General features: G+C 23.4%; 4 protein-coding genes and 2 non-coding genes across 6 annotated transcripts; 3 read left to right on the forward strand and 3 right to left on the reverse strand.

Moving 5' to 3' along the window:
* Nucleotides 1-592: 592 nt before the first annotated feature.
* PVVCY_0900230 (fam-a protein) lies at nucleotides 593-2,187 on the forward strand (the record flags this gene model as incomplete). The annotated part of the gene is made up of 6 exons (XM_008626366.2): nucleotides 593-780; nucleotides 932-1,163; nucleotides 1,246-1,315; nucleotides 1,470-1,579; nucleotides 1,677-1,910; nucleotides 2,083-2,187. 6 exons carry the CDS (start codon nucleotides 593-595, stop codon nucleotides 2,185-2,187), a joined length of 939 nt encoding a protein of 312 aa, XP_008624588.2.
* A 1,565-nt stretch (nucleotides 2,188-3,752) lies between these two features.
* PVVCY_0900240 (fam-b protein) lies at nucleotides 3,753-4,394 on the reverse strand (the record flags this gene model as incomplete). Its single annotated transcript, XM_008626367.1, has 1 exon — nucleotides 3,753-4,394. One exon carries the CDS (start codon nucleotides 4,392-4,394, stop codon nucleotides 3,753-3,755), a length of 642 nt encoding a protein of 213 aa, XP_008624589.1.
* Nucleotides 4,395-5,889: 1,495 nt separating this feature from the next.
* Nucleotides 5,890-6,507, reverse strand: PVVCY_0900250 (60S acidic ribosomal protein P1, putative; the record flags this gene model as incomplete). The annotated part of the gene is made up of 2 exons (XM_008626368.1): nucleotides 5,890-6,049; nucleotides 6,308-6,507. The coding sequence occupies 2 exons, from the start codon at nucleotides 6,505-6,507 to the stop codon at nucleotides 5,890-5,892; spliced, it is 360 nt and encodes a 119-aa protein (XP_008624590.1).
* Nucleotides 6,508-9,056: 2,549 nt separating this feature from the next.
* On the forward strand, nucleotides 9,057-9,128 carry PVVCY_0900260. Its single transcript has one exon. It is a non-coding gene; the product is annotated as a tRNA-Gly (tRNA).
* Nucleotides 9,129-9,721: 593 nt separating this feature from the next.
* PVVCY_0900270 lies at nucleotides 9,722-9,805 on the reverse strand. Its single transcript has one exon. It is a non-coding gene; the product is annotated as a tRNA-Leu (tRNA).
* Nucleotides 9,806-10,570: 765 nt separating this feature from the next.
* On the forward strand, nucleotides 10,571-14,476 carry PVVCY_0900280 (FeS cluster assembly protein SufD, putative; the record flags this gene model as incomplete). The annotated part of the gene is made up of 1 exon (XM_008626369.2): nucleotides 10,571-14,476. The coding sequence occupies one exon, from the start codon at nucleotides 10,571-10,573 to the stop codon at nucleotides 14,474-14,476; it is 3,906 nt and encodes a 1,301-aa protein (XP_008624591.2).
* Between the last annotated feature and the right edge of the window lie 9 nt (nucleotides 14,477-14,485).

Raw genomic sequence — 14,485 nt, forward strand, 5'->3', positions numbered from 1 at the left:
AAATAATATATAACAAGTATTATACTAATGCTATGCTATATATTTTTATAGCATTTTATTAGGTTTATATATTAATTACCAAACATCTATTAGCTAAAAATATATATATGTTTTTTCCATTTTTGTATAAATATAAGAGTATATATATACCACAGATGAAACGTTTTATAAATTTTAGCAACTGTTTAATAATGGTAAACATAAAAAGTTTGTATATTCATAATGCAATATATTAAAAATTATATATATATAATATAATTAAAATTATATATTTTCCAATTTTATAATATTAGAGAAGTTAAGAATTATATTATTTTTAGATGGTCATTATTTATGAGAACTCCAATTATTGTCGATGTCTTGTAAAAAAATGATTTAAATAAAAAAGTGATTGAATTTTATATCCATTCGAAGCATGAAATTAATTAATTATCTAATTAACTAATAATTTGTTTTTTTTTTAATAAATATTAGTTTTGAATTTCTATGAAAATCGCTGGTTTCAATTATAATTATACTTATACAACTTATTTAGTTTTTAATTTTTAAAAAATTCAACATATTTTTTAGTACTGTATTTATAAAATTCAAAATGAATAAAGGGTACATTAAAGTCGTTTTTTTTGTTTTAAGTTTGTTTGTATATGTGGACAATAGAACCCATGCAACCGAGCCCGCTTCAAGAAAAGGCATACGCAAAAATCCACCAACCAAAGTTGCACCATCCAAAAGTTCTACAGACAAAGCTAATTCAGATAGTATTATTCTAGAAAATGATGAGTAAGAAAATATATCAATATATATACATGTTCATTCAGATATCCACATTCATAACTATGTGACAATAAAATGCCATTTTATACATATTTTTTTTTTGCAAATTAAAAATTTAAATAAAATTAAAAAATAATTCCACTTTTGTCAATAATAGTTTGGATGAAATATATGAACAGAATAAGAACTTATTATGTAAATATCCTGAAGAAACGAAAAAGGTAACAAAGGTTATGGACGAAGCTATAGCGACTTTAAAGGAATATGCTACAACTGAAGATGGATATGTCTTATCTTACAATTATGATAATAATGGAACCAAATATTATAAACAACATGGAAAGGCAGAGATCGGAAAGCTTATTCTTAATTTCCCCGATTCCGATAGGGTATGAATTAACAAAAAAAAATTGTTAAGTTAAAATAAAAATTATTATTATTATTATTGTATATATATTATTCTGTTATTAGTATAATGAAATAATAAACATACTATGGGATCCCAATGGTGCCAAAATTTTCGATCCGAATTTTATTGAAGGTATATAAGCAAGCACCTGATTAATCAATATAACATATGATTATCATTCTTTATTCGATGTTTATTGATATATTATTGCCAGCGTTATGCGCCCCAATTTGTTAATTTTCATAATATTTTAATTTACATGTACGTAAAATTATAATTTTTTTAGGAAAAGTTATCCGTGTCTACAATCCAAATTTAGCAATGATACAAAAACGCTACAATTCCCCGGAGCTACGATTTCAAGGATATTTTTATGCTTTAACTAAAAAAATCAAGGTAATAACACGTTTCTTTCCTTTTATCTTTCTAAAAATTATATTGTTCACATTATTACATAATAATTTATGAAATATATTTTTTATTAATTTTGTAGGTATCCGAAGACACAACTATAATAGTCTTTGCTTCAGCAAATATAGATGATCATAACTCTAAAGATAAAGAAAAATATACAAACCCTATTTTAAAGGAAATAAACACATATAAAACCTACATTAATTCTGATAACTATATTCGATGTGGAAAATTAAAAAAAACTTTTGTTAACTTATCCGGATTTCTTATTGAAAAAAAAGATAAACACATTGATATCACATGTATTATCTCTGTAAGGAATATAAAAATATTAATAACACGATAATTTTATTATATATTTTATTTTATTATTGTGTTATATCCATTTTATTACTGGTCAAACATATACATATTTATAATATATGATATTCATTTATTCAAAAAATCGAACATATTTTTTATGCATTTATTAATCTTTTTCGTAGATGGATTATCGTGTATCACCTTTCCTAAGTTACGTGGCTAAGAATGTTATGCTAGGTACATTGACGACTTTTATAAACTTAAAACAACTTTTGTTAAAGAAGTAGATATATATACCTAATAGTAGCCTTTAACACTTTAATATATACATATGCTAATAAAATTAATTTATTTCCATAGCATTTATTTTAATTAATATCATAAAGTGCCTTTTTTCCTTTTAATTCGTTTTTTCATATGTAATGTATTTTTTCTTTTTAATATAAAGATACATTTAAAAGTGTTGTATTTTATCAACATTAAAAACATAAACACTATTATTTGTGAAATATCCTTTATTTATCTTTTATTATTTTTTTATACTAAAAATTTTTACGTTTATGCTTTTCTTTTTTTTATTTCTATTGTTTTAATTATCAATATAAAACTCAAAACTATGGTTAAAAATTTGTTATTTTCAAATATTTAGTGTCTTAAAGTATATCAATTGCTATTCTCATAATCATCTACTAATATTTGATTTCCTATATATTATTTGTGTCTTTTTCTCAACATTGTCTTTGAAATAGTTTATGAAATTTAAAAAATAATACTAATATAAAAATGTTTAAACCATAAAACTCTATTTCGTTATAGATATGTTGTTTTGCCGAATCGTGGCCGATATTTTATTCAGCTGTATTTTATGATTATATGTTGCAATATATATTATTTATTTAACGAATTTTAAAAAAATGCGCATTAATCCATATGTACTATATGTTAGGCAATTATTCAACTTTAATATTATTATTATTTTATAACTTCACATACAAGACTACTATTATAGCTTGAGTTTTAAAATTACAATATCAAATTAAAAATCATTGTAACATATAAATAATATGTTTTATTAAATAAAAAAATTTGTCAAGCACAGTAAGCATATTGTAATGTGTATAATAATATAATCACAAATAGTATGATAACAATTTCTTATATAATAGGGAATTATGTTTCTGGATAACAATAGTGCTTATATATGTGCAACTACATTTTCATACTAAAACATAAAGCATCAATATTATATACTAGCAATATGTAAGTTATACAAATGCACTAGATGTACGTATTATAGTTTATGAAAGATCGCTTTTATACACAATTTATTTCATATTAATGCTCATCACTTTTTTTGTACAATTTAAACTTAGCTTCTAGGATAAAAGATATGGCGTAGTATATTTTTTTTATAATGAATTATTATTTATATATATTTAAAAAAATACTATTCCAGTAAGCATTACCAAACTCTAAAAACCAAATCAAAGCAAAACCAAGAATTCACAACATGAACTCAAACATATATAGGTATTGCATATGCTTATATCCTATTGATAAATATATTTAAAATTATTTTTTTTTAAAGATATATAAAGTATAATTAAACAAAGTTAGAAATTCATCCCCAAATGGATAAATTAAAATTTACATTAAATATGTAATTGCATATACATCAAGAGGCATGAAGATCATGCCGTAAAAAATGGAAAGACAAATTCATTATATATTTAATCTATTGACATATTAAATTGATTTAAAAGCAAATAATAGTAACAAAACAAATTATCTAAAGCATACTTTTTTGTTCTATAAAATATGAACAAATAGAGTAAAAAGTAATAAAGAATGACTATTCTAACTTATCAAATTTTTTTTTGCATAATTTTCTAAGTTTCCATAGCCTCTTAATCGTGTATCTCGCTTTTGGTATTAATAATAAAATAAATGGCAATGCAAAACCTCCTGTCAATAAACACAATAATGCAACTGCGGTGACTAATAGATTATTCTTCATGACATCTTTGTACATTTTGTTAAACTCTGATTTATCCTTGATCATATCATAATATATTCCTGAAACAACCTCATCATATTTACTTTTAAAGTATTCGTCATTTATATTCAAGGTATTTTCATTATGTTCCCATTCTTTAAAATTTTCATAACTTGATGCATGGGGATGCGTATTTTTTTTTATTAGCCTTTTATCTATATTTGGTTTCACTGCTAATTCATATTCCCCATTATTGCCATTATCTTTTTTCAGTTTTTCTAATTGGTTCGTAATTTCATGGATTAACTCTTCCACATCACAGTCTACATCTTCTAAGTTGGATAATATATCAGTATAGTTATAATTCGTTTCGCGCAAACCTATAATTTGTTTAGTATATATTTTATCTCCTTCATAATGATTGCCACCATTATGCTTATATAAGAAATTCGAACTCGATTCATAAAAATTATTTACGTCGAAACTGTTTGCTTGCATATGTTAATAATCTATTATTTCTAAAATTTATTAAATTTTTTTAGAATGCGGATTTTTCTCTTTTTTTATATCACATTAATACTTCAAAGAAATAAAAATTATATCATGTATTAATATATTTGCATAACATTAAGATTGTTTCTTAAATTTAACATATTTTTTTTATAAATTTAGATAATAATATAGAGGTTATGTAAATTTAACATATTTTTTTTATAAATTTAGATAATAATATAAAGGTTATATAAATTTAACATATAAATGAAGAAAATAACCGCATTCTCAATAACCAAACGAAGCAATGGCATGCATTTTTAGAATATCCTAAAGAACCGATAATAATTGAATACCCACAATATTTTTTAAAATATTGAATATCTTAATTTTTAACCTAATTTATTTATTAAATAAATTTATTCTATATATAATGAGAATATACCATGATATTCATTCTCAAAATAATTATATTTATTACTTTGTATATTCTAAGATTTATGAATATATTAATATACATACAATGAACTACCATATTCATTCAAAATACATCAATATTACAATTTATATTTTAATCATCATTTGAATTCATCACATAAAAAGTTATACTAAAACGAGTCCATTGCGTGCTATATATATGCATGTGCTATTTGCATATCTTATATCTTTCCTTAAAATTAAATATCTGCAACTACATATAAGGACATGTTTTAATACTTATAAGGAATTATATAAGATAAAAATAGTGTGCTACCACTCTCAATAATATATAAACAGTCTGTTTCTTTTTATTATTCATTTTTTTTGTAACCACGTAATTAGGAATAAAAGTATATTTTTTCTAACGATGCGCTATTTTTTGATAGCAACTTAATATTTTACTTTAATAAATGTGACATATATTTCTATATGCTTTCCAATTTATTACGAAACGCATTATTGTTCTAAAAAAATGAGGTGGACATATGCAATCATGTTTGCACCTTCATATGTTATACCATGTTTTCGATATATTAATTTCTTATAATAAGATAATTTTTTATTTTCTTACAACTTACTATTACATTTGAATATAAAAAAGTGCCCAATGCAATAAACCCATTACCATTCTTTATTTATTATTAAAAATTTCAATATATGCTTATAGCACATAATATATAACCTTTTCGTTTTTTTCAATATTTTAATTATACATAAAAATAATATGCATAATCTAAAACCTTTGTCGTATTTTGCTTTATAATAATGATAATATATTTTTTTTTACTTCCTCAAAGTTTTAAAAAATTAATATAATAAAAAAAGTTATATAAATATATATGTAATTACATTTACATAAAATATGTAAATGAACATTCTTTTCTATTTATAAAAACGTGGAAGAAAAAATACATATTGTTATTATTACTATTATTACATAATAAATACATTAAGAGCCTTTCTTCTACAAACTTAGAGTCATGTTTTCCTAAATTGTTTCCTATTATGTTTTGTAATAAGTCTAACCGAATAATGAAAAACCTAAATCATCTTCTTCTTCTTCCTCTTCTACTTTCTCTTCTTTTTTAGAGTCCTTTTTGCCATCATCAGCACTTTCAGTGGCAACTTGTGCAGCAGCTGCTGGAGCGCCTCCACCAACACTTAAGTTGCTTAATAAACTCCTGCAAAAAATAAGCATATCACATATAAATTTATATTAAACTGGGCACATATGTATACAAAATTATGTAATATAGTCACATGGAAATAATACTATATTCCTTTACAATATAGTATATAATACACGTGCAAACGCATATATTCCGTAATGCTTAAAGAGCAATAAAACCTTCCTCATATACATATATATATTCATAAATAAATAATAATCAATATATATATATATATAATTTTCTTTTCCCATATATGCTTCTACTTACTCAATATCTTTTCCTTTTAATGCCTTTTCAAAAAGCATTGGTAAGTATGGCAAAACTGTATTGTTTGATTTTTTAATAAGCTTTACAATATTTTCATTAGTTATACTCATTTTTTCTTCATGTAATATTAAAGCTGCGTAGGTACATAAAAGTTCCTGTTTTTCGCATTCAGGTAATTCTGCTACTGGGACGGCTGCCATTTTTGCTGTTTATATAATTAAAATTTTGGAAAATAATAATATTTTGAAGTTCAATGAAATATATTTAATTAAAAAAAATTAATGTTGTAACAATTGCATATGCTCTATAATTGCAAATTTTTATTATTTTTTATTTTAAAAAAAATTTACATTATATAAAAAAATTGAAAACTTATTTTTTATATTGCATATAATGATTATTATTATATATATATAATATTCCCTTACAAATATAATATGCCAATTTTATGAAGAAATAAAATAATGCATTTTAATGTACATATACGTATTAAATTAATACGCTTTATATAAAAAATAAATAAAATATAAAGTACGCGTTGCATAAATATATATTAGTATATCAAAGAGGTCATATTTTTCAAGTGCTATACTACGCTATTATGTAAGCAATTATATAAATATAGATACATCGCCGATTGGCCCAAGCAATATATTACTCAAAATGTTTGGAAATATTTTTGGGGTTTTAGTTAAACATAATGTATTATTATATTAAGGCATTTAAAGTAATTATAGATAGTATCCTGCATATATATAATAATTAATATACCGCTTTTATCAATGCCTTATCCAAAATATATTTCAGGTTTATATTAAAAAATATGTCATAATTATTTTATTTTATATATATAGCCTAATTTCCTATTTTTTTTTTTGCATTTTTATTTACTTTTACGAATAAAATAAATAGTATAAAAACATTATAACACGTAATTACAAAAAAATATTTAAAATATATTGAATAATTTTATTTGATATTTTTTTAATTGCTACAAATGAATTATTTATGATTTTATTAAAAAGTGTTACTAAAAATTCAACATAAAAACGGATAATATATTTACTAGCATACATACATTTTTTTTCACAAAATTTATATTTTGCATGTTGTATTTAACATTATATTATAGATTAATCATAAAGTTTTTAGTACCCATAAAACTGCTTATTAAAATTTAAACATAACACAACCTGCAAAGTGTCTTGTAAGCTTTAAGGTTATTTTAAACACGTTGGGCAATTAAAATGTCTGGTATTCATATATGTATCACATAACAGTTTAAATCATATATTTCTTTTGTATATTATTGATAAATAAATTTACTATAACTATTTCTCTCATTTGTTTGCATGTATTATATTTATTATAACAAAGTAACAGACACACGCAAACATATTTAAACTTTTACAAGGAAAATACAATATGTCAATTAGTTTTATTTTCTTACACCAATTATTAAGCTTACACATAAGCTAAAAATAAAAACCTTAATTATCCATTATGTAGCAACTATTCGAGTTTTATAATAAATTGAAATCATATAAAAGTTTAACTAAATGATTATAATGCATCATTGCCTATTGAAATAGTTTTTCATTAGTATAACTTAAAAAAATATACATAGCAATACTAAGTTATTATTACTTATTTTTTTTGATACTCTACATATGAAGGATATGTAATTTATAATTTTTTTTTGTAATATAGTGTATATGCTAACACAACTTAATGATTAATATGTTTTTTTGGGAACATAATATTAGTACGAAATGTGTAAAATATTAATTGCGTATTTTCCCATTATTGAAGAATAAATATTTCATAATGCCGATATTATAAAATTTTAATCCCATAAGTTTCCATCCTTTAATTATTACAATCCATACATCATACTATTCATACATTTATACACATTATATTTTACCTTTGATTTACATATGTGAATTGAATTAACGAAAAGATAATATAAAAAAAATATATATAACAAAGTTTATATATTCTTCCCAAACCCTTATTCATATAATACTTTTCAAATTGATGATTTTATTAATTTGCTCAAAAAATTTCACACCTTTGTTTATAATATAGATATGTGCAACATTACACAAATGTATTTTTATTTCTAGAAAAATTTAATTCCATAACATAAAGATTATTAACATTTTTATTGCATATCATTCATATATAATAATTGTAATACCGATTTTTTAACATACTCTTATATTTTTTAGCTTTATTAAAATACATATTCACTTATCAAAGGAGATATACCAATTATATGTATATATTTAATATGTAGTTATGATTAGTTTCAGGTAATATCTTTTAATTTTATAATTAATATGCAAATCATTTATGTAAATACAATGTATAGATTAGAGTTATATCAAAAATATTACAACTAAAAAATTAACAAGAAATGTATCAATGAAACAATTTTTTATTGTTTTAATATTTAATATATCCCTAAATAATAAAAATGTATATTTTATGAGTATAAAACAAAGAAATATTTTTTTTTAAATATACATTTTTTCTAAATACATGAATATTATTAAATATAAATATAGGATGATGCTATATCATTAGTTAGGCTGTTTACAAATATCCACGCTTAAAAGTTTAGAAATGATATACTATGATTCCAAATATTAAATTAAATATTTTTTACATATATAATAAAAATTAACCTCGGTATATTTATAATATATATTTATGATAAGATCACTAATAATTAATAATTGTAGCGTCAATAGTCTAACGGCCATGATACCTGCCTTCCAAGCAGGTGACCCGGGTTCGACTCCCGGTTGACGCATATAAAAAAAAATCAAGATTAAATAAAATTTTACTATGTTTTTTTTCCATTCGTTTTTTTTATTGTTTAACACATGAATGATGAGTTTTTATTTTATGCAAAATAACGAAATCAAGAAAACATTCAAACAATTATTTATTTTAAAGCTTATTATATTTTCTACATATCACTATAAACAATTATAAAGTAATCGAAGGCTCTCAGGAAATGTATTAGTTTATTACCCCTCTATGCTTATAGGCATAATATTTCCCTTGTATGGTATATTTTATTTGTTTCATAGGAAAATATTTCACATATTATTGGATGCTAAAAACGCAATAAGAGCATATTAACTATACCATTATTTGGTAATAAATATGTATGTATGTATGTAAATCAAAATAAATTTTATTACTTCACCCCATTTTGTTTTTTTATTTTATAAGTATAAAATATAATATCATCTTAATATATTATCATAATATTTTTAAACATAAATAGTATAATATAAATACTATGTTATATCCATTTAGAGGGCCATATTAAATCTATAAAATTGTTTTGATTCTCTTATAATATAGAAAATTAAAAGACTTTTTTTTTATTTAAAATGCACGAAATGGGGTTCGAACCCATGCGAACTTACGTTCATCAGATCTTGAGTCTGACGCTTTAGACCACTCAGCCATCCGTGCTTAGTTTAGTATTACATGCTTTAAAATTATTAAGAAAAATATTTTAATAAATACAATTAAGATTTTTTCATACATATATAATTTACAAATATATTATTTTTTAAAATAATTACATTTGTATTTTTATTATATTTCCCCATTATATATACATATTTTTTTGTTCTTTTTCCCATTCATCAATAAAATAAACTCATTTAATCATTTTTGTTAGTTTTTTTTGTTATTTTTCTATAATAATTTGTAACTCTGTAATGCATACCATTTTTAAGTATTATCCATCTTTATTTTTAGTGTTTTTATTCTTTATTATTTTTTGTTTTTATCAAGGTGAAATATTTTTTTTAAATTATTTAATTTCGTAAATTTAGCTATATTCTGAGGTTTATTTTTAAGATGCCTATACATAGGAATACAATAAATAAATGACCCATATATTCATATATATACATGGGAATGTACCACTTTTTATTTTATATTAGCTAATATTTCAATTATATTTGACTATCAAATTAATATGTAAAAATGATACAATATAATAAATCATTTCAATAAACACACATATGTGTATTTATCCCCGTTTCCACCAAAAGCATTATACACTTTTGGATAGCTTTAATGCTACACTTATTTAAATTTTTTTTATAATAAAAAGAAAATATGCCTAATATAACTTTACTAAAATGTATGCTTGTTTTCTTGCTATTAAATAATTATATCATAAATCATTTTAACTGTGTCAATTGCAAAAGCTTGAATACTTTATGCATGCACAATACGAGTCTTAGAAAAACGGCAGAAGTGAAAAGAAAAGAAGCAAAGAAAAACCAAATAAAAAAAGCAGAACTAAGAAAATCAGATAAATTAAATGTGCAATATAATCCCCCCCAAAACATATATTCATCTGATCGATCAGAAGATAAATATTGTCTTAATAAAAGAAAAAGCAAGACTCAGATAATTCACTTTGCCAATGGCCTTCATGAAAGATATGAAAACTTACCAATAGCAAATAATAATTATAATGAAATAATTACTTCGAAATGTAGTACAAAGAATAAGGAAAATACTGAGAAAGATCTCTATACAAATCACATAAACAAAAAACACCATATTAATAGAGATCCGATAAATTTTAAAATTTTAACAAGTTTATATAAATGGATAAATTCAAAAAAGTTACACATAAATATACAATTAAAAACTCCTAAATTAAGTAAGCAATCACCTACTTATATGAACATATATAGCAATTATAGCCTTACAAAACCAAAATTACTTTTTATTAATCACTTATCAACAAAATATAAAAATAATGGGAAAAATAAATACGTGAAAAAGTATCTTAGAAAATATGAAGAATTGTATGAAAAATATAAACCTGAATTAGATGACCAGAATGATACCGATATAACATCACAAAATAACCGAGAACCTATGTCGAATTATTCCATTGATGATTTTTTAATACAAAATAAAAACAAAGATTATAAATCAACATTAGTTTATGATTATATATCAAACTTACATAACAATGAATATCAAAATGTTGAAAGTGTAAACAATTTTATAAAAAATAATGAATTATTTGATCTAAATGAATGGAAAAAAAACGGAAAACCATATTTAATATATAAATATAAATACAAATATAAAAATCCAATAAATAAACAAATTCAGTTTTATGAATATGAATATTATATTCCTAAATTAATAACATATGAAGAAGATATATCTACTGAACCCAAATTCGTATCACCTGATCTTAATTCTACAAAATGTTATAACAATTCACCTATAAATTTTATAACAACTAGTGGTTTTAGTAGTCGTAATATTGATACATTTGGTAAAGAACGAAATAAAATATATTCATTTAATACTCCAACAGATGTTAAAAGAAATATTTACTTTAATGATTTGATCAAAATATCCTCTTCTTACAATCAACACTTTTTTCACAATCTTAATTTTTTATTAAATTTGTACACATTGCAAATACTTATAAGGGACAAAACTGCTATAGAAACAGATTATATAATTGACAAATTTGATCAACTAAAGGATAAACTAATACAATTAAATAATCACAATTCCATCAAACACAATAATAATATCGAATTACCTTCACAAAAATATGAAGAAAGAAATTCTCATGTTAGTGAATCATTTATAAATCCTCATTCTAAAACCGAACAAATTACTCCTCAAAATTCTGACGGCCATTATGAGGATATAAACTCTCTACAATCTTGCGCCAGCTTTGGAGATAATATTAAATCGAATGGGGAAAATTCCTCTGATCAAGATTTTGAAAAAAAGGAAAATATGAAGAACGAGCTTAGTGACAATGAACTGGATAAAGAAATATCACGCCATCTTACTCATAAAAAAAGCTCGTTTGATGATAAAATTCAAATTTTTAAAAATAAATATAATGAAAATATCTTAGAAGATACTGATTTTATTAAATTATGGAAATATGATAAAAATGGTGAAATAATTGAATCACTTAATCAAGTCCCTGTACCAAAAATCTATCTAAATATTGATTCCCCCAAATATTGTTTATGGAAAATTTTACAAAACTCTGGAAAAAGTGCATATAGTGAAATTCCAACACCTAACAGAAAATTAGAAGCATGGAGGCAACAAGTAAATTTAAAATCTTTTTATAAACAAAACTTTGACACAAGTATAAGCTTAAGAAATATTTCAAAAGAAGAATTATCAAATTTTAAAATGAAAATAGTAGAGCCAGAAAACCAGAGTGAAAAACAACATTCTGATCAATCTACTAAAATAAATTATCAGGAGCATGGAAAAGATGATCATCATGAAGATGGAAAGGATAATCCCAACTTGAGCAATTCTCTTAACGATAAAAAAGTATCCCCAGAGAATGCTGAATCCAACATTTTGCAAACATATAAAACAACATCTAATGCGTCAACTGATGAAAAAGGGAATATACAATATGGTGTTGAGGGGAATAGCCCAGATACTGAAAGCAATAATGAGCAATCAAAAGTAAATAAATTGAAAGAAAACCACAAGAAGGCATTTTATACCCTTGTTGTAAGGGATGGAATAATTGACGAAATATTATCCGATGACATAAGCATTTTAAAAAAATTAGATCAAGATCTTAAAGAAAAAAACAAATCGAATGATGGGAAAAGTGACGATTTAAATGCCACAGAACACCGTGAAAATGAGCAAGTTGGCCCAAATGGTGAAAAAAGAGCAACATCAAAAATATTCGTAGGTAGTTTTTTTAATATAAAAGATCCAGAAGTTGAATATTTGATAAATAAAGAATTGTATTTCATACCAGAACACACAAACTGGTATAAAACAAATACTCAGCCATTTGTTCGAGGTCAAATCGGAAAACAATCGAGAAAATTTGATAATGATTACCCAATTTATGATTATAGAAAAAGTGATTTTGGTATGGCAAAATTTTCTGCATTAAACTTAGCCTCAATTAAAGATTGTGCAGTTCTTTATCTAGATAAAGATATAGATTTGAGCGATAAATATTTTCATATTATATTTATATCCACTTCAAAAAGTGAAGATGAAAATTTGCAAAACGGTCAATCTTATGTAATCTATGAAAATGCCCCAACGGATAAACAATCACCAGATATGGAAAAAAAACAAACACACGATGAAGCATACAATGAAGATAAGGATCACGAAAATAGTGATAACCTACTTCAAAATGATCAAACCAACAATTCAAATGTGAGCATAAATCACCAAGATGATAAAGAAAATGAATCAAATCCTATCACAGATGATACTCAAAAGAACAATTCCTACAAAAAAAATGAAATAACAAATTCTACACATAATCCAATAACAAACCCGCGATTAGTCCTATATATTAAAGAAAATAGCAAAATAAATATTCACGAATCACATATATCATTAAATGATAATAATGGCGGCATGGTTAATGCCTTTTCAAGAATATATTTAGAACAAAATTCGAAAGTTAATCATATTTTATCGCAAGAATTAGGGAAAAATGTATGGTATTTTCATAATGTTTCTGTACAAAATGGAATAAATGCAAATTATAAATTTGTTGATGTATTATTGGGCAGTTTATCATCACGTGTTAATTTACAAATTGAAGGAAACCAGGGATGCAAACAACAAAGTTATGGCTTATCTTTGTTAGAAGGTAAACAAAATATAAGCCAATATGAAATGTTTCATCATGAGCATCCTTCTATGCAAACAGATCAATTATTTAAATCGCTAGTTTCGGACACAGCACATGCAGTTTGGAGAAGTAGAGGACGAATTGAGAGGAATGCAATCAAAGCTAAGTTAAACACATTATGTAGATCGGTTTTATTAAACCTTGGCGCTAGTGCTGTAGCTATACCAACATTAGAAATTATACCTAGTGACATCGAAGAAGCTAACCATGGAGCAACTATTAGTGATTTAGAGCAGGAACCAATTTTCTCATTAATGTCAAGAGGAATTGATACAAAGATTGCAAGGAAAATTATGATGAAAGCTTTTGTAAATGAGATTCTTGAACATATACCTGATGAAAATCTTAAAAATAAAGTTTATCAGAAAATTTTCAAGTTTTCTCAAAAGTACAAAGACGAATCAAAAAAAATATTGCGTATGACTAAGTCATGATTATCTATG

The sequence above is a fragment of the Plasmodium vinckei genome (genome assembly GCF_900681995.1).
Source record: "Plasmodium vinckei vinckei genome assembly, chromosome: PVVCY_09".
NCBI lineage: Eukaryota > Apicomplexa > Aconoidasida > Haemosporida > Plasmodiidae > Plasmodium > Plasmodium vinckei.